The sequence below is a fragment of the Eufriesea mexicana genome, unplaced genomic scaffold (genome assembly GCF_001483705.2).
Source record: "Eufriesea mexicana isolate 0111107269 unplaced genomic scaffold, ASM148370v2 scaffold4744748261, whole genome shotgun sequence".
Lineage (NCBI taxonomy): Eukaryota > Metazoa > Arthropoda > Insecta > Hymenoptera > Apidae > Eufriesea > Eufriesea mexicana.
This window is the reverse complement of record NW_016907860.1, coordinates 36,400-57,466: the sequence shown is the minus strand read 5'-3', so window position 1 is coordinate 57,466 and position 21,067 is coordinate 36,400. Positions and strand designations below refer to the sequence as shown.

Here is a 21,067-nt window from a genome sequence, read left to right as displayed (position 1 = left end):
TTATTTAATTTCTTGTTATTTAAACCTAATTAGCATAACTTCTATTACATTCATTTAGATTACTAATTTTTCCCAGGGTTTCAATTTTTCAAATAAAATGTCGTTTTTCGGTTTTACATTAATTTATTACAGCATTATCAGATTAAAAAAGTAACATTATTTTATCTGATTCTGTAATTATGTTTATTTCAAATAAATATTAGCTTGAATAATGAATGTTTAATAACAAATTATCTTATTGATATCTTATATTATATTTTGAACACCTAGTTCGAAGTATAGTAGAAAGTAATACGTACGATATCTGTCCACGTCAGTCTATGACTTTTGTAACATAACCTTAAAATTCGTGATCCGGTATTCAGTCTTGCTAATGAATAAGACATTTGCGTACATGTTAATCTTTGTATATATTGTATAACATAAACAAGGTATTTTATTCATTTTTTTATTTATTTTTGTTTTTTATAATTTAAAATTTAATATGATATTGTTAGGTCGTAGTGATATGTTCATACTATTTGTTTTATGTATTTTAAATATATAAGTGTGTCCGTTTATAGTAAAATATTGCAAGATGAATTGGACTTTGTGGCTTTTTATAATTGGATTTTTCGGTTGTAAATATATACACGCTCAACAACAAAGAGTTCCACCAGGAGTGTCACCCCAACATTATCAACAAGTAAGTTTCTTCTCTAAGGCAATCAAACATATGGTTACTATTATATACATGCCTAATTCAACATTTTGTATTTTATCATTAATTTTACTTAGGGAATATTAAAATGGAATATTAAATTGCATAGAAAAAATATTTATGTTATTTATAGATAAGTTTATATTTAATTTATTTTAGCCTGTTCCACACGTACATCAAATGCCAGAACAAATTCCTCAACAACAGGTAGATGCATATAGTAATACTAAATATCTAATATCTTTCAATTATGAATTATTAATCATTAAACATTTGTAAATACGTCATATAATATAATATAATGTACCATATTAAATCATAATATAATGTATTGCATCATATTATACATATTGCATGTTTGAATAAAGTTTAAATTGGTTATAAAATAATTATGTATTGTTATGTTAAAATTTATAAAGTTCCAACCAGGACAGGTACCTATGCAACAAGTTCCAGTTCAACAAGTGCCTATACAACAACAGCATATGCAAACTAATCAGGTACCAGTTCAACATGGATATGAACATTCACAACCACTACTTAATGCTGCCAACATAGTTCATGAAAAAGCGTATGTTATATAAATCTGAAGTCACTAGCATTAATGAGTTATATATCAAATAGTTATTAAAAAAATGCTTTACAGACATATTGCAGAGCATATGGAGATTCCGATAGATACCAATAAAATGTCAGATCAGGAACTGCAATTTTATTATTTTAAGATGCACGATGCTGACAATAATAATAAATTAGATGGTTGTGAACTTATAAAGTCTTTAATTCATTGGCATGGTATGTATAAATTAATTAATTATTAGCTTATTAACTTTCAGCATAATAATTATAATAACTTCTTTATACCCAGAGCAAGGAAATATAGAGCTCACTGGAGGCAACACCAATCAGAAATTATTTAAGGATGATGAATTGATTTCTTTAATAGATCCAATACTTCATTTGGATGATACTAATAATGATGGGTATATTGATTATGCCGAATTTGTACAAGCACAGCAAAATACAGCTACTGGTCGACCATAGTTGAATACAATAATACAAAGTTCAAGGTTATTAAAGGATATGTTTATTTCATTTTGAACAAACGTACAGTCCCATTTATAAACAACACCATAGTTTTCACTTGTTGTCATTGCAGTATTGATAATAGTACAGATCATTACTTTGCATGTAATTGAAATTACTTTTATTCTGTTGTTATTTTTCAAACAAAAATAATTAAGAAAAGATTTGTTAACAGAAAGATACATTTATAGACTTTTGTTTTACAAAAGCATAAATTTCTTTCAATTATTATATTTTTTTTTTTTCTTTTATATACCAAGTAATTGGAGTATTAGTTAAATAAAATTATTCAAATACACAACTGATAAAATATATGCTGAAAAATAACATTTTATACAATTTGATTAAATACAATTCTATTTGCTATAAGAGAGTTTAATATGCACTTGTTATACACTAAAAATAAGCATTTTTTTAATAAAATAAGACTGTTTTTTAATAAAGAAATGATCATTTTTTTAGGTAAAAATTATATTAAGGGATTTAGTATTAATAAAATTCTAATGTAAAAGTATTTTTAAAACTATTTCCTTTATAAATATAACTTTTTTAAATTACTAGTTAGCATATTGCATTAATAATATTGAAAATAGTTAAGTAAAAGAAGTGTTGATAATTTAAATGCTTCCATTATTTTGTTAAAATTTTATACAGGTTAGATTTGGTTATATTGATAATATTGTAGGAATTTGGAATAAAACTATTAAATATCAAAAATTCTGCACATAAGACACAATTATAATGATATAACAATTTTTATATATTTGCTTTATATCAAATAGCATAGATCAGCTGAATTTATATATATACATGTATTCCTCGTCTAGAGCATACACATGAAATAAAAACAATTTTTCATAGAGATATTTTGAACAAATACTTTGGTATCTAGCTGTTTTAATGCAATTCAGACATTAAAAAGACAAAATAACAATTTTTTTCGAAGATAAATAATTATTATAATCTTAAGGACAATGATTTTATTATTAAGAATCATATATACTTTTATGGATTATATGGTTGTAAAAGTTATATATAAATATAGTTTTGTTACAAGTTGGTAGTTCCTTTTTTCTTAAATAAAGTTACATGAATTAAAGCTATATTGCATTCCTTCGCATAACGTTTCATATTAAATCCATCAAAACCTTTTCAAATTATAAAACAAGTTTCTGTATTGCACTTTATATTAGAATTTATTCTATTCAAAAGTTTTTATCTTTTCTTTCTTGTCTTTTGTATTGTCAACATGTTTCAAAAATCAAATTTTACTGTATAAATTAAATTTTTAATTTGATAAATGTATATTAACTAAAAGTGCATTTTATAAAATCTTTAATATTCATCGTAAATATATAAATTTTACAGCACATTCACAAATTCAATACAAATTCACTACAACTTTTATACAAAATATATTGCACATATAATGATGAAACAAAAATTACGTAAATACAAATCGAAATATTTCCGTTTTCCAATTTGTTTTAAAATCAAAGTACTAAAGCAGAACAATTTTTTATTATATCATTTAAAATAGTATGAAAAAATGACTAAACTCCTTTGACTAAAGAAATTCATACTCACTTAAAGATACATTCCATTTACTAAATAATCCGCATCATGAGCATATGGACCGTGTCGTCTTCCACGTCTTCGCACAACTCGTAACCGGCAAGCAATTAAAGTAGCTGTAATAGCTGTTATTGTAAGTCCTAAAGCCAATGATATAACTGCTCCTCTTGGTCTTAGAACTTCGCTTTCATTTGCTTGTTTCAAATGTTCCGCAAGTATCGTATCTCTTCCGTGATCTCTATTATGATCTTTTATAACTATTACACTTTTATGTTCTAAAACAAATATATTTAAGTAAATTAATCATAATCAAGTTTTGTAATAAAAATAGCATTATTTAATGGCACACCTTTCGGCTGTTTTGCTTGAATATGATTGAATTTTGGAATTTCATTCTTTAGTGTATTTTGTTTGTTATTTTGACTAATTTCTTTCTCGTGTACTATATGTTTATCCTCTTGCTGATTGATTTTTTCAGTATCTTTACTACTTGGTGAAACATCTTTTTGTTCGTGTGATGTCTGAGGAAATAATATACCACTAGTATTATGATAAATTTTATAATGGTAAAATATACCTACATTACAAGGAGGTGTTGTTGTAATAACAACATTCTTTTCTATCTCAATTATTTGCTTCTGTTGCATATTTGATATTGGAGATGGAGATGGATAAACCTGATTGCTTTGCCATATGCCCCTGTTTGATGATGGAAAATGTGACGTATATGGATGTTTTACATCTAAATATGTACCACTAAACAATTCAAAATAATACAAAATTAAATGCAACTATTTTAATATTTTTAACATTTCATATTTTTTAAATTGCAACTAAACATCTTACCCATCTGTTTCTTTTTCCCCTATTACACTTAATCCCTTATGATTAAAAAATCGTGATTGTTCTTCTACAAATAGAACACTTTAGTGTATTTCCATTTTATTCATGAAATACTTTACTAAATGTACTACTTACGATCATAAGGATTTAAATTGCCTTGTTCATGAAAAGAGTTATAAGTATCCTTGTTTTGATCATACATGGGTTGATAATCCCATTGATATCCAGGGACACCAAAACCTTTATGCAGTTGAGATACTTCCATTTGTTGGGCTGGATATAGAAATGGCTGTTGTGGAATCATTTGGTGAGATAAATTAGGCAGTTCCCATGGATTAACTTCTGGAACACGAGCATACAATGGACCAAGGGCTTTATGTTGATCAACCATTTGTTGATATTTCATAATATCTGCAGGTAATATTGATTGTGGTCCTTGGATTACAGAAGGGGAAATCGTTGGTTTTTCTGTAGGACATACAAGGTCCGCTGCCTCATCAGATCCATCTGCACATTGTGGTATACCATCACATACATTATATACTGCTATACAATCTCCAGATGAGCGGCATTCGTATTGATTCCTACTACAAGCTAAAAAATTTATTAATATTCTTTTGCTTTATAGAATAATAAATATAAAAGTTAAAGTTGTATCTACCTGGTTTAATAGGTGAAGAGGTTGTTAATGATAATTTTGGTGCTAAAGTTGCAATCAATTTCACAGGAGTTTCTGTGAAAGAATATTCAACTGATGCTGGATCTGCCAATTTTCTATATAATGTATACATAATAACAAAATATGAAATACTGAAATTTTATTATTGAAGCAGTGAGAACATCAAAATAACAATTGCCTACCTGAGAGATTTCAGTTCATGTTCTTGTTGAGAAATCCTAATTTCTTTCTCTAATTGTGAATTGCTTTGTGTATTATAATTGGTACGCACTGCGCTACTATAATTAGCATGATTGGTGAATTTACATTTAAAGTCATGCAATGGACCACATTGAAAAAGGTAACAACTTCCAGGTTTCTATATAATATTTAATTTAATTTGTTATTAATGGAACATGACTGATTTAGAAATTAAAAATATCTTTATTATTTATTTACTTATTTAGTATAAAATTATCTATACCTTTTCTTCAAAGATAAACACATCACAATTTTCTGTATCACAGCAAAATTTCAAACATTCTTTCCTAGAATTAACATCGAATTCTTTTAAATATTTAGCTCCCATATCCCGAGACTCCTGCGTTCGTATAATTTTATCTTCGTGAATCTTAAAACTCTCGAGGCACATCTGATAATTGTTTCTGAAGCCGGTTCGTTTTTCATTTTTCTGTATTAATGTTTCACCGGATACACATAACAAGATCGTAACAAAATTTAAAAACACTTGCAATGCTTTGTAAAACATCATCCTCTTGCCATTTACAAGCAAGAAAAACGCGCATGCTTTCAGTCTTTCGATTTTAATCAATAACTCTATATGTTATCTGATTAATTTAGTTAACTATTCGAGAATAATATTAAAGTGTTATCTAAACATGTTAGGAAATATCATAAAATGTCTAATAAATATTTAAAATAAAAAAGAAATATTATAAATTATATAAATATTTTTTGATGAAATTTTTGAAACTAATTTCAAATTTTTCAAATTATAGGAATCAAATTTGGTTTTCATTTAACTTATTAAAAAAACAAAATAATACCTAAAATGTTTATAGAGAAAATAAATAAAATTAATTTGTTAAATATTTGTATATTTCAACTGATTCATTTATTCATATTATATAATAAAAATAAATTAATAAAGAATTTTTATGGTATCAATTATCGATAACAATTATTTGTTTATTATAAGTACAACGAGAGGTAGCTACTATCTAACGAATGCATCTTTAAATTTTTGTTCGTAACTGCAACGGTCTAAATGTATTAAATTGTGTTACTAATTACAAATGGTGTAAGTGTATAGATATAATCGTTAGAAATTATATACCATGGTAATTGTATAATTTTATTACTTGAATACGTAAAAAATAATAGCGATTGAAAAAATGTTAAAGGATATACACATGGATTAAGAATTAGGCATTGTATATGGTAATTTTTACTGTTTATTGTTTCTTTAATATGTCAACTAGAGTTTTGCATACACTTCTGTAGCCTAAGTACAATAACAGAAAATAATCTATTGATTCGTACAATTCTTATTTCTATTAATTAAACCTCTTATTCTAACTATGGAATGGTTCTAGTGTTTAGATATGTAACATTTTTGTAGTATTTTTCGAACTGTTTTAGCAATTTTTAATAATTATTGAACGTTACTATTAATGTCCTTTGATTATAATATTTACTATCATTCAAATTCTTTTGAAATTTTAGTGAAGTTAAAATTAAAAAAGTGTTACACATCTAAAACACATTTATAACTTATTATAATATATGTCACACACTTATTCTATGTTAATCACACATTGTGTATAAAACTAGCAGAACTGTATAAATGATTTATTTAATTTAGAATTGCACAGCTAACAACCATTTTGAAAATTAGTATTCTTTGATGGAATGATTAGATGTAAAGTTTGTAAAAATATACAATTGCACTTATTTTCCTATACAGATCTGCCCCATTTAAATGGTGCCAATATGTGATGATATAAATTTAAAAGTATAAAAAAATTACAAATCAAAGGTAGATGGGTGTATAATATTGACTCATGAAAGTTTTTTTTATTAATTCATAAATGTTTGCATAAACCCATGTCTATAATTAATTTGATTAACAAATCGATTTTTAAGTTATACATAACAATTTTTAATTTTTAACCTAAATGATAATATTGCTACATTAGAGAATAAAAGAACTTCTTTTTTATATAAATTCTTTCAACTCAAAATATTTGAATGAGTGCTATCTTATAATAATTTATATTAATGGAAGTCAACAATTGAATTTTTCTAAAAAAAAAAAAAAAACCAATGTTCATCTAAATAAGGCATATGCTAGATATAATTTTATTTTTCAAGAATATTTTAGTTCCTTAATTGATATAACAAAGTAGTTGAATGTAGATGAAGAAATTGTAATGATCAAATTTAATGAATTCTAATATCATATGATAAATTGCTACATTTATATTTTTGATGTATTTAATTTGTATGGATACACTATATCCATGATTAAACACTCAAAATAATTTTTATTAACTAAAGTTTCTGTGAAGCACAGCATATAAGTCAAACTGATACAATTTTTTATCACATAATAATTTGTATTTATAAAAAATTTTTATACTTTTTTTTTCATACAATCTACAAGTGATGTATGTTCCTATTATGTTAAGTGTATATAAGTAATATTATGCATATTTGAACTTCAGATGCATATAAGTTTCTTAAAATGTAGGCACATAGAACACACAATGATATCATAAAATACCTGCATAATAGAGCTTCAATCATGAGAACATTTTTCCTAATGTATACCACTATATAAAGATTATTTTATATATGTATAATGGTGTTTAAGGAATATACCTGTTTAGGTGATTTTTAATTAAAATTACTGTAAAAGCTATAAAACAAATACGATGTACATATTTATAGAAAAATTATTTATATTATACTTATTATGCAATGATACGTTTTTAATGTTCTCATAATTGCAGCATATGTTATGCATATATTATACAAGAATATTAGAAATATATAGTTTCATTTTATCTTATATGATATACATAACACGATACGACAAATACTGTTAGGTGTATTTTAAGGCACTCGTGCAAATAAAATATGAAACAGTTAAAACAAACTTATGAGAAACAAAACATTAAGTGGAATAACAATTGATAGACTTATATATAGATATATATTATATATTTCTTTTATTTGGTTGTATTCAATGATAAAACTAGATCTTTCAATAAAGTGACTTTTACTGTATTTTTATTCTTTGGAATGTAAACCAGGAAAAGAAAATTATAAAACAATTGTAGATATAATCTGTTAACCCTGTATTAATATAACATCTGTTTTTTTAGCCTCTTAACAAGGAATATATTTATTCCATTCTTCTTTATAGCCAGGAACTTGTTCTTTAAGGATCTTTCCCACTCCCAATATGCATATATCAATAGAATAATAAGAAAAACATTTGTAACATTTAAAAACAATTAAAAACTTTGTTATTTATATAAACAGTAACTAATTAGACAAATCTAAATAGTATGACTCAAACATAAACATGTGACAGGGGAATGAATAGTTATTATTATATTATGTGTAAACCTTTCATTGAACTATGAGATGTCACTGCTTATATCAATTAAATAAATTATTTTTTCTTGGTATTTTCATCATGAAGAATTAATTTGTACTTATTAAAAATAAATAAATAGAATAGAAATCTGATTTGGAATCACATCACATACCATAATTAAGGTAATTTATTTTTAATAAATTTATGTGTTTTTCAAACCTTTTATAAAAATTGAATTATTTGACATAAATTCATTTATTTCTATTGCATGAATTTTAGACATTATAACATTTCATAGTTCATCTTATTTTGTAACATATAGCATAGACAACTTTTTACTTTGACTACCCCTGTTTCAAGTATATAATTTCATATAAATGTAACTGTATATAGTTTTAGGTCAGTTTAACATTGCAAGAGTACATTTTCTTTAAACAAGAATAAAATAAATAAATATATATATATAATATATTCACACACATCACATACATGTACATACGACCTATCATATACGCACACGCGCGCGCACACCCACTTCCCCCCACATACACACATATATATATATTTATTTATACATTGTATATATAAGTCTTTTTACGATATAAATAAAAATTTATAACGAGCACATTCACTTATCATATTATTCATATTTTCATTTGTACAAATAAAAGACTGTGTAGTCCTCGAAAACTATAAATAATCTAACATATACATTTATCTTTTTTTTCTTTTACTAAAATCTTTGGCTAAATATCTAACTACTTAAAGTAATTTTTTTCCTTCAAGTAACTTTTAACAATTAACATCAATGAACGATGCTTTCTTTTGCAAAGTTCATAAATGTTAATTTCATTGTCTATATATATAATGGTCTATAATATGATTATATATAATACCAACAGTAATAATCATACTGTAGATTTACAATTCCATTGAGATTAAAAGTTACAAAACTCATTTTGTGTTTATCATTATTATAGTACATTGTTTAGAGGTACTCACATTATTTGTTCCAGTATAGGTAATCACAGGAAATGCATCTATGCAGCCAAAGTAATTTGTAGCAACTTGTTACTATCATTCTTTCGTTTTATGATTTTGTTGCGTATATTCAACGCATTTTGCAACGTCCTATAAAACATAATCAGTAAAATGAAGTATGTAGAATTTGCTTACACAACAAACGAATAGTATACAACATACAATCATACCTGAACCGCAATTTGCAAAGGCGTCAATTCTCCTATGGAACAATCACTGCGAATCACATTTGCTGGCAAAAGCCTTGGGCAAGGTTTGCCAGTAAACAGAATAAAAAGTGCGTGAATGCTCTTACGTTGTGTCAATTCCATGTAACGATGTTGATACCCGGCTAAATGTCGACGATGTCGTGAAGTTGTAGGAAACCATCTTTCGCATAAATTACAGTATCTCTTATGTTTTATTGTTGCCTGTAATATAAATTAATTTTGTCATATAATTACATAAAAGCTTTTTAGTTGAGTGAAAGTGGTAAATATTTTTACCTTTTCATGATAAGCTAATTGCGTTATAATATCAGATATAGTCATTTTACAGTCTTTATAGGAATGTTTCTTATTTTCTTCTATTTTCTCAATTTGACTTATCACTTTGCTTTCTATCAATTTTGCATCTTCAACAACATGTTCAACTTCGTCTTGATTCGTTATAACAGGTGGAGATCTAGAACTATCTCTATCCGAGCTTGAATCAAAATTTAAAGCAAATTCTGGCACTAATAATGGCATGTTGTCTTCTTTCGTTTTTGTGTTGCTTGAATTATTATTATCTTTCTGATCTCCACTGCTACTGCTCGTTTTCTTCTTAAATTTTGCTTCCTGCAATTCTTCTGCATTGTTTGTGTCTTTATTTGATAGATCAGGGTCGTTAGTAATTCTACTCGTCGTTATTTCATCAAATTTCTTAGAAGCCTTTAAAGAAATTGTAGTTGGTTCAAGTACACTGCTGTCTCCATGTGTAGAAGCTGTAGGGCAATCCAAAGAATAAATTTTATCTTGTTTGAAACAGCTTTCTTCAACTTCTTCTGCATTCATCCTACAGGGAGATTTGCATTCTTCCTTTTCCAAATTTTTAGATCTTCTACTTACATTTACTTTATTGTTCTCACTATTGGAACATACTTCCTCAGATTTGTCTAGTGACATTTCAAGATCGTTAAAACTGAAACTTAAACCTTGCTTCTTTTCAGCTACTGTTCTATGTCGCGACTTATTCTTTTCTACATCTTCGCTGTCAGGGCGAGTCAAACATTTCTTTAGCGTTTCCTTAGCAGCTAACACTTCCTTAACTAATAAGTCATTACAATAAAAGTAATCATTTGATTCCTTCTCCGAATTTTGCAATTGTTGCTTCTTCAACGAAGTATATTCGTTTTGATCAAAGGTGTTTTGTGGAGAATGCTGATATTCACTGAAGTACGTTTTTGCGGATTGATCATTAGTGCATTTACTCTTAGAATGTGATGCATAGTCAATTTTCGACGCAAGTATCCCAGAACATATATTGTTGTTGTCAATAAGCTCTAATTCCAATTCCAATTGAGTTGGTATTGCATCTTCCATACTTATTTCATCAGTGTTCTCAAATTCAAAGTCCTTTGTTTCATCGTCGATACTATCTGGCGATGCTGGCAGAATTTCTATCGTAGTTTGACTTTCATCGGAAGAATCGACTTTGATTATCGAACCATTATTATCGTTATAATTATGTGAATGTAGAGAAGACTCTAGAAATCTGTCTTCTGTAAAAGGTCTGTTCTCCTTGCTCTCAAATGATGAGTATTCCTTGTTTGTAATCAATAGATCGTTGTCTTCGTTTCTTAAAATATCTCTAAAGGAATGTTTCATTATAGCTTCTCTCATTTCATTCTCGCTCTCATTATCCAGACTACTGTACACTTGTCTGCTTTGAGAGAAGAATTTCTTTCTCTCTTCCCTTTTAAAATTTCTACTTTCGCTGTCATTTGATGTGAAAATAATTTCATTATCAGTATTACCCAAATTTTCATCGAATTCAGTAATTGATTTTTTACTCATTTTAGCGTAATCGGAGTCTGATAGTCTCCTGTGCTTGCATTTAGTAGGAGATAAGTTAGACGCTGAACTAGACCTACACAATTTTACTTCGCTATTATCAATTATATTTTCATTGCTAGTGTCATTCATATTATCATTTACTCGCGTAGGCGAATTAAGCTTATCCTTTAATATGATCTTTGATCGTTTCAAATCTTTCACCATATAATCCAGAATATCTAATCTTTGCAATTTTACTTTTGGTTGCCATTTGGATGTTTCAGCGATTGATTTTTTTTTACTTTTACTAATTTCACATTTAAATTCTGTACCGATTTGAGTTCTTTTTATTATAACTTTTGGAACTTTCTCGATAATGCATTGCGGAAATTTCTTCTTTAATTCATCATTAATCAATGTACCGTCGTATTTGGTAGTATGTTTCGAGTCCTCCTCCTTCATCCTTCTGGTTCTTTTCGAAGAAGCTTTAAGAATACTCGAATCTTTCATTTTAGTTTTCTCAGATACCGAAGAACTGGATTCTTCTTGTTTTTTCAACTTCAATTTCGGAATTTTTTCAATTTCCGTATCGCTGGTCATCGATTTGTGACGATTCTTATCTTCTTCGTCGGAATCGGTAACTTCTGTTCCTGAACTTTCCTCCATTTCGATTCTTTTACTTTCTTGCGTCTTGAACTTTTTGATCCTCACCTTTGGAACGCTTTTCTTGGTAGCTTTTCGCTTCAAGTATAGTTTTAAATCCTTCGTCGATATATCCTCCAATTTTATCCTCACCTTTGGTACCTTATTCTCGTAATTATTGTATTTCAAAGTGTACGATTCGAAATCACTATTATCTATGTCCACGCTTTCATCGTTATGTTGTGGAGGAAGAGATTGCGTTTTGTCGGATTTCGCTTTGTCTAAAAGCTCAGCTGTCGGTGTCACTGAGCGTGATCTATTCTTCATAATGATTACTTTCGGTATTTTTGGACGTACTTCGGATAATAATTTCGCATCATACCTATTGTAGCTTTCACACGAATCTGTGTAATCCAGTGTGCACTCTGACTTCGAATTCGATACGTCAGTTTTCTTTATGACAAGTTTGGGAATTACTTTCAGGTCTACATTGCTATCTGTCGGCAGAGTCGAGCTGTTACGAGAAATTTGTTCGAGGGAGAGATGCTGTTTTTGTTCTTGTTTATCTTCTTCGATTTTACCTTTGCTATTCTCATCATTCGTAATTACAGAATTTTCGGCAACGCTATACGTGCTGGCAACAGCTATTTCTTTTTCTGCCAAAGGATCTTGATCGAGGTTTATTTTGTTCCCCAGGTCAGTTGCAAAATCACTCGATTCATCCTCGTTCTTTGAACTATCGATTACTACTTGCTCTGCTGCAATTTCTTCTATATTTGACTGAACAGTTCCTATTTCTTCTTCGTTTAATGCATCTACAACTTTGTCGATATTTTTATCGTCAGTATGAATCTCATCTTTGGAGAAACCAATAAAATTTTCTTTCTCGACGATTATATTATCTACTTGATCAGAATTCGCGTTAAAATCAGGTTCTCGTTCGTTAATTTCAACAGAATTATGTTGCGAATTGTCTTCTTGATCGGTTATGTCAGTCAACGCTACCGGAGATTCAGATTCCTCGTGATCCGCTAGAGAATCAACTTTCGACGAACTATTATCGTCTTGCTGTTTAGAGACTTCAATATTTTCCTCTTCCACGTTGCTCAAGCTTTCCTCGTGTTTTTGATCTTCGTTTGGAATTTCAACTTCTTCGCCAAATTGCACAATTTCTTCTTCGCATTCTAAGATATGTCCTTGGCTGATATTTTTCTCACATTCGTCAACCATTTCGCTAAATACGTCGTTCGACGTTTCTAATTCCAAAAATTCTTGCGAAACTCGATCAAGTGCATCGCTGGGATCTACCTGAAGTTCTGAAATTTCCTCTGTAACAAAAATTTCAGCCTCGGATATATTGATCTCTTCAGTTTCCAAATTTTTATTATCTTCCGTGCACTCTATATTTGCAAAATTATTCTCAACTTCTATAGAAGTTTCACACGTTTCATACAGATCACGTATGCTTGTATCAATCTTTTCTTTCAGATTTTCAATATCTGTCCCTTCGGAAATCATTTTTTCGTCGTTTCTTTCCTGCTCAAGATTGCATAAACCAGATACCTGGTTTTCCTCGTCTAATAATGATTCTTTATGCAACAAATCTGAAATGGACGATTCGTTCTTCGAATCTACATTCTCTTCGTTTTCGGGAATAATCTTATTTTCAGCTTTATCGATAATCCGATCCGTACCTTCGTTATTCAAATTTTTATTTTCATCTACCTGTAGATTTTCAACATTTTGTTCTTCGTGGTTCGATTGTACCGAACTCGATAATGTATCCGACTGCTGATTAGATATACAATTACTCGTACAATTGTTAGTGGTATTTGCATTATCGTCGTCATTTTTCTCAATATCAAGAACTTCGGTCTGAACCGATTGCGTCTCTTCTAAATTTATATTTTTATCTTTAACTACGTCATCAATAACATTATTTGTTTTATTCTTAGATTCCATATCTAATTCGTTGACAACAACCTCATCGTCGCGTGATTTAGAAATAGTTACAACCTTATTCGCTGTAGCCTGATCTTTTTTACAACTATTTGAATCCGTAATGCGATTCTTGTTGCGATCTATCATCTGTTCATCAGAATCGCTGCTGCTATATATTCTATCAATTTTACAATAATCAGACCAAGCCGCATTATTGTTCCTAATGCTATGAACGTAATCCCTGTACTTAACATGACTTTTATCACAAAATTCATCAGAATAATTCCTTTTTCTATCATAAAGATACTTGGTATCCTTATATTCGTACTTTTTCCTATCACTAAGACCATGGTGTCGCTTCTTCTTATACAGTTTACGAAATTTTGAGTTGTAGTAGTTGTTCCAAGTTTCTGCGTAATGGGGCTTCTTTGCGGAGGAATAAGGCTCCCGTTTACGAGCCTCCATCATTAGCTCGTGATAGGTAAATCTTCGATTAGGACTGTAGGATATCTTGCCATCTTTGGTAGTATATACAGGAACTGTGTGCAGGTCCTCCAGCTTATCTATGCTTGAAAATATCGGATTTACGTAGCCGCTGCTACTTTGGAACATGTCACAGTCTTCGAAAATCTCATCTATCTTTGGCTTCTTCCACTTACCCGTGTATCCCTCCTCTTCCAATTCCTCGCCTACGCGATGGACACGGTCTAAACCCACTCCAGAATATTTGCCGAACTTGAAGTCCAAGTTGCTTAGACTGTGCAGTGACTTCGCCCTTAACTCGACAAGGCTGCTTTCTGGCAGTTTTGTAGAAGTATTCGAATGAGGCACACTTGTTAATTCTTTCTCTAATATATCTGAAACGTCTACAAAACTCGTAGAACCTTGTTTCTGTACTTTTATCACCTGATCATCGTCTGTACGTATAGAATTATCTTCTTTGTCACTTTCCACTTTGTTTTTCCCCTTAACTTTGTTATTTACATCGATTATGGCAGTATTCGATATTGCACTTTTCGTCGTCATTATATCCACGTGATCAACGCTATAATTGGTAGCTTCGATTACATCAGGTTTCGATATATCCTTAGAGAATACGCTGTTGCGCAAGGATTTATTAACAGGCTGACTATCTGAAATTAAATCGCACGTTTCTTTAGAAACGATAGAGCTAGTTTCGTCGTTTGCTTCCAACGAAGATCTCCTATCTTTCTTGAAAGATAGCCTCAATTTCTCTGCCTCGCTTTTAGCTTGGTTCGTTTTGATAGCATCTACTGCTGCATCGGATTTTTCAAACGCTCTGTAAGCTCTTTCGGATAATTTTGAGCTGTCTCCTTGGTCCTTGGTGTGCAATCTACGTTGACAATCCAGCGTGTTTGAATAGGAAAGTGAATTGTCGATTTCGTAAAGGGTATGATCACCGTACAGCAATCGTTTGTTCTGCTCCTGTCCGTTTAAGTTTCTATCTGTACACGACACGTTAATTTCGATTTTGATTCCCTCCAAAGAATCTTTCACGTGTTCCTGATTATTGTCTCCAAGTATTAACTCTTTACCGATATCGTTGTCTTTGATTTTCAAGTTTACATTGGCAACTTGAATCCCAAAGTCAGCATTTTTTACTAAATTCTTCGAACACGAGTGATTCTTTGCTTCTTCCTGAGCCATCAGATTTTCTGAATTCAAATTAGCTATCGAGGATACGGAATTTTGCTCTAAACATACTTTGTGTGCTGCTAGTATTTCGTTGTTCTGCCAAATTTGTGAACATTCTAGCTTATGGTTTTTAGCTTTTAATTTTTCATCCCTATTGTTATCATTGTGTATATCATGAGTCTGATATAATCTTTCCTTCTTCTTTCTGTATTCTTTTAGGAATCGCATTTCCTCCATGGTATATCTAACGTCTCCATCGACAGTTTTTAAATCCTTTTGCAGTAACTTAGAGGTCTGAGAATGTATGCTTTCGGGCAACGTTGAAACTGTTTTGCTAGATACGCGCTTTTTAATTTCTGCCTCTTCAGGAAACTCTTTGGTATTGGTACTGCTCGACTTGGATGGGAACTCGGTTGATTTCTCGCTTATGATCCTATCTGTAGTGCCGTGTGTTCTCTTATCACTTAAAGTAACATTATCCTTTATCACAGCAACGGAATAGTGTTTACATTGAGAAGTCATATGGCACACAGAATGCTCTCCGTCTTGGGATGAGCATGAATCATCGAACTTCCTCACGTCAGAAACTTTTGATTGTTTCAAATTATCGGCATCTTTCTTTTGAGTTAAATTCCTATTTAAGTATTTGTCTGTGCTTTTGTCTTCCCAAGTTGTTGTCTCTTTCGCTTTTTTCTTGACATTTGGATCAACTTCGGAGGATGTTGAACAGTGAGCGTTAGTGGATACAATTGAAGTCTTCATTTTTTTCCTTTTGAAAAATTCTTTATCATTTTTTAACGTTTGTGCCTCGTCGTCAGACACTGTTAGACTCAAATTTACATTAGAAATGATGTTATCATTGGCGTCACCGCTTTGAATCCCAGATACCATCGCTTCTACCGGTCTTCTAATACTTTTGTGTTTCCTCTCGTGCGTATAATTGAGAGATTCATGATTTGAACTCTTCTCACCTTCAATAGCCTCCTGTCGAACCTTCAATTCGTATTCCATGGACGTCAAAATACCACACGCATCAGAAACCCTACTATCTATTAGGCACACTTTCTTCCTCACAGTATTGGTCCCGAGACTTTTCATCTGCTTATTCTTAATTGCTTCATTCGATTTTGCTTTAGACTCGTTAGAAAAGTCAAAATTGTCTAAAGTTACTTTCTGCTCGTGGCTACTACTAGCCTCGCTGCTCTTATAACGATTCTCCTTTTGATACTCCAGCTCCAAAGTACCAAGAAACTTATTCTTTATTTTATCTTCACTGTTCAGTTGCGTGAAACTAATTACTGGACTGTTCTGCATTACTTCTATCGGATTTGTGGATATTGATAAATCTTCCATGTTTTGCGAAGATTCTTCGCTATCCGAATGAATAGGAGTGTTCAGTGTAGTAGATATTGGTGTACACTCTGAAGTTGGTAAATCTGGTAAACTAATATCGTCAGGGTTGTGGGATTCTTCAAAGCTATGCTGTTTCTTCAATTCCATGTTATCACTGACTTCTAAATTATCTTTTTCCGACGTTGATAGAACTCTTAATTCCTGATTGTTCATTGAAATTGAAGTCGTATGAATTGTTTTAGTTATGTTGGAATGTTCGATACTTGTATTCTTATTCACGTCATCCAAAGATGTAGTATAGTCAGTAGGCAGTATGTGAGCATCACTCTTGTTATGTTTCCGCCTATTTTCGAGAGCTATCGCTTCCGTTTCATTATTACTCGATTCTCTAAAAAAGGGTATCGCTTTCTGCTGCTTCTCCAAAGTCTGTATAACCTGATCATTAGGTGCCCCCAAAATGTTGCTTATTTCTAAGTTATCAACTATGTGAATTGTAGGTATTTCGTCAGGACCGTTGCTGATGCAATGTATAATACTTCCAGGCTTCACGACACCTTCCCCAATAGTCCTCTTGGAAGTTTTAGCGGTCTCAGAATTGTCAGATGCGGAATATGATATTGTCAAACAATCTTGAGTTGCTATGATATTTGTTTCACTTTTCTTCTCATTTTCTAAGTCGTCATTCGAACAAAAACTATTTTTGGGGGGGATTTCCGTGCTTTGCGTTGTTTTCGATGATAGATCTATATTTTCATAACTTACCACAACGACCGGAGTTGTTTCATTTAAAGTAGTACCCGTTAAGTTTGTTGTTCCTTCTTCGTCATCAGTTTCATCCCAATTAGCTAGAAATTGTCTAACATCCAAATCTGGTTTATTAGCAAATTCTTTCGAAGCTTTCTGCTCCATCGTTTCGTTGCTAGTATTAGTGCTTAAAGTATCAAAGTTGTGACTCTCGTTCGTTTGTACTTTCAGTTGATTTTGATTGAAGTCCTTGTGCATCGAGAACTGATTCTGTTTCTGAAACGTTTCTGCACAAGAAGAAGGAACATGTTCATTTTGCCGAGGAATCATTAATTGCTCTGATTGTTGGGATTGTTGGCATTTTTCGTTAACCATAGCAATATCTTGGTCTTTACTTTGCTTGTCTATGTTTTGTGGCACTTGTTCTACATTTGGTGTATGTTGAAGTTTAGGAAAATTATCAGGTAGATAACTAGAATTTATTAACATACCATTTTGATCGAATTGCAAATTAATGGGCAGTACTGTGGTGTTCACGGGTGTTGCGACACGTGGTGTTTGTTGAACTGGATTTTGGTAACCGGACGATTGTTGTAATTTTAATACTTCTCTATATCTGAGAACACATTCTTTATATTTGGGATGAGACTGGTATCCAGGTATTCTACTCAGTTCTCTAAGGTGATTTTCTATCGAGAATTTTTGCATTGCTATTTTATGTTGATACATTTGATGTTGTGGAGGAGAGCTGTGCATAAAGGTACCCTGCATTCTGTTTATCATTGCTGTATTATCGGTGGTTTCTTGACATTCGTGAGACATTTCTGTAGAAATGTTTCTTTGAAATTGGGAATTAAAGTATGGATTTTGAGAAGATGATGCCATATTCGCATTTACATTTAAAGTAGGTACCCCTTTAGGTAGCATGTTTCCATTTTGATATTGATATTGTTTATTGTTAAATTTTTGTTGAGCAATAAAATTTTGCTCTTGGTGTTTAAGAATTCCCGAATTTGACATATTCAGGTTATTAGTTTTTGTGTGTTCTTTCATAGGATAAGTATATTTCTGATGATCTGCGGAATAATTATAACTTTGCATAGAGTAATTGTGAAACATTCCTGAAGAGGAGTAATTTCTATGCACTAAGTGATCTTTATGATATTTATAGTCCGCGAAATTTCTTCTATGATCTACGGACGATGCATTGGGTAATACGGAACCCATTACTTCTTTACCATCTAAATTATCTTTTCTAAAATTACAGCTATTTCCAAAATGTCTATTTTCCATTTGATAGCTAGATGGGTGTACATTATCCCTGTATGAATCATTATTTTGTTGGTAGGATCCATATTTTTCCCACTGCTGATAACCAATGTTAGGATCTGAATTACAGCACAAACTCTTGCAAGGCATATATGATGAAGATGGTCCAGGTTTTCCAGGAGGTTGTAATGAACCAATATTAGTGTTTCTTGGTCCCATATTTCCAGGTCCAGAGCCTGATCCATGTCCCGATACAGGTCCATGTCTAGGACCAGGCCCAAATATTGGACCAGTTCCAGTGCTAGGATTAGTTCCAAGTCCTGATCCTGAATTGGTTCTAGCTCCAGGGATAGGTCCACGCCCTGTTCTAGGTCCAGATGGTGTATTTAAATTACAATTTGGTCCATTTAGATGACCAACAGGTCCATTAAAAGGCACCTGGTTGCTTCTATATCCCATCTCATCGTTTATGTTTCCTATTGTGGCACTTCTAGGATCTACAGAAGCATTTATGTTATCTAACATAGGATTTCTTGTGTTCTGAGAACCATAATGACCAATGCAGTTCTGCATTTGCACCATAGATGCAAGAGGGCTGTTGTTTGGAATTGTTGAACCATTTGTGACATTGTTAAAAGATTGAAAGTTCCTTGGATTATAACTTGTATCATTCTGATGTTTATTTAAACCCTCTGAGTTAAGGCTAATTGCATTTAATGTTGGTGGACTGACACCAGGAATGAATGCAAGATGACCAGAATTCACATTTTGTGCAGATGGTGTAACTTCATTTGTTTGCGAGGCATTATATTGGTGCCAATCTGGCATATTCCCACTGTAGTTCATTGTACATTGTTTTACTACAGATTTGTAATATTTATCTCATTCCTTTTATTCACAAAAATAATTGCACTAGAAGCAGGAGCAGAACCTGTAGAAACAAAATTAAGTATTTTTTATAATATTTATAAAATTATTTATTTATTTATGCAATTATACTAAAAAGTAAGTTTAAACACTGCCTTCTAAGAGTATTAAGTTATAAAAAATTGCAGTATTAAAAAAAAAAAGACTTCCAAAAGTGATTAAGTTATCAATCAGCTGGGGGCACCCAAATGTTTTGATACAGTAATATTTATTTATAATATGGTACTGTATTAGTAATTTATTTTATATAATCTTTATCATAAAGTAAGTAAAATCATATAATTAAATGTAACAAAAATAAAAGTTTTATAGTATGTGCTCCATTTCTATGACATGATTAACAGAGTGTCAAAATACTTGTCACATATTGTTACAAAAACATCATTAATCCTTTTCAATCTCAAATTTAACAAACAATTTACATAACATATAAAAAATTTCTGTATATGAATTATAATTTGCCTTTGTAACTTCTGCTCCAATTTTCTCGATTATAGAGGTGTTCTATTCAGACGCGAATAATAGTTGCCAACGGTGGATGTTATCGCGTAGTAAAGTTCCTTTAATAACAAGTCTTTTTTTTGTTTCACGCAAAATTGTGATTTTTCACAAAATAATTTTATTAAAGATACACGTTTTCCACACGACACACCTGTCATCATAAATGCACCTCAACAAACGGACCTTGAAGGTGCAAAGGTTGACAAAGTTCACATATTTTAAGCAAAATGCTTTGTTAATACTTTATTATATGGTCTGTGAAGAAAAATACACAGAAACTCGAAAAGTTAAGATTTTAAGGTACACTAATAGTAATTTTTTAATTTATATTTTCTATGTAAATTGTTAAAAATTCAATCAAATCTTACCTGCACGTTAATGCAATTCACAATACACACGCCATATTGGACACGACTACTAGACAGACATCACGCGTCTTGTGAAATCAGGTAGCTTAGCTACGTTTCATTTTAATCGTTACCATTCGA

The 21,067-nt window shown here is 30.7% G+C and overlaps 3 protein-coding genes across 4 annotated transcripts; 1 reads left to right on the top strand and 2 right to left on the bottom strand.

Annotated features, from left to right (window-relative positions):
* The first annotated feature begins 291 nt into the window (after nucleotides 1-291).
* Nucleotides 292-1,828, top strand: LOC108546231 (uncharacterized). The gene is made up of 6 exons (XM_017898250.1): nucleotides 292-431; nucleotides 564-685; nucleotides 860-907; nucleotides 1,120-1,271; nucleotides 1,347-1,495; nucleotides 1,569-1,828. Exons 2-6 carry the CDS (start codon nucleotides 578-580, stop codon nucleotides 1,742-1,744), a joined length of 633 nt encoding a protein of 210 aa, XP_017753739.1. The 5' UTR covers nucleotides 292-431; nucleotides 564-577; the 3' UTR covers nucleotides 1,745-1,828.
* Nucleotides 1,829-3,373: 1,545 nt separating this feature from the next.
* LOC108546091 (uncharacterized) lies at nucleotides 3,374-5,646 on the bottom strand. Of its 2 annotated transcripts, none has more exons than XM_017898130.1 (8): nucleotides 5,347-5,646; nucleotides 5,066-5,241; nucleotides 4,866-4,978; nucleotides 4,340-4,798; nucleotides 4,208-4,271; nucleotides 3,943-4,117; nucleotides 3,711-3,882; nucleotides 3,374-3,636 (listed from the first exon to the last, which is right to left on the bottom strand). In XM_017898130.1, the coding sequence occupies exons 1-8, from the start codon at nucleotides 5,632-5,634 to the stop codon at nucleotides 3,374-3,376; spliced, it is 1,710 nt and encodes a 569-aa protein (XP_017753619.1). In that variant the 5' UTR covers nucleotides 5,635-5,646. The 2 variants fall into 2 exon arrangements, with proteins under 2 accessions (XP_017753619.1, XP_017753548.1); XM_017898059.1 differs by having other exon boundaries at nucleotides 4,208-4,268; nucleotides 5,347-5,643.
* A 3,897-nt stretch (nucleotides 5,647-9,543) lies between these two features.
* On the bottom strand, nucleotides 9,544-21,063 carry LOC108546317 (uncharacterized). Its single transcript, XM_017898373.1, has 4 exons — nucleotides 20,948-21,063; nucleotides 10,017-20,082; nucleotides 9,702-9,941; nucleotides 9,544-9,621 (listed from the first exon to the last, which is right to left on the bottom strand). Exons 2-4 carry the CDS (start codon nucleotides 19,995-19,997, stop codon nucleotides 9,568-9,570), a joined length of 10,275 nt encoding a protein of 3,424 aa, XP_017753862.1. The 5' UTR covers nucleotides 19,998-20,082; nucleotides 20,948-21,063; the 3' UTR covers nucleotides 9,544-9,567.
* Between the last annotated feature and the right edge of the window lie 4 nt (nucleotides 21,064-21,067).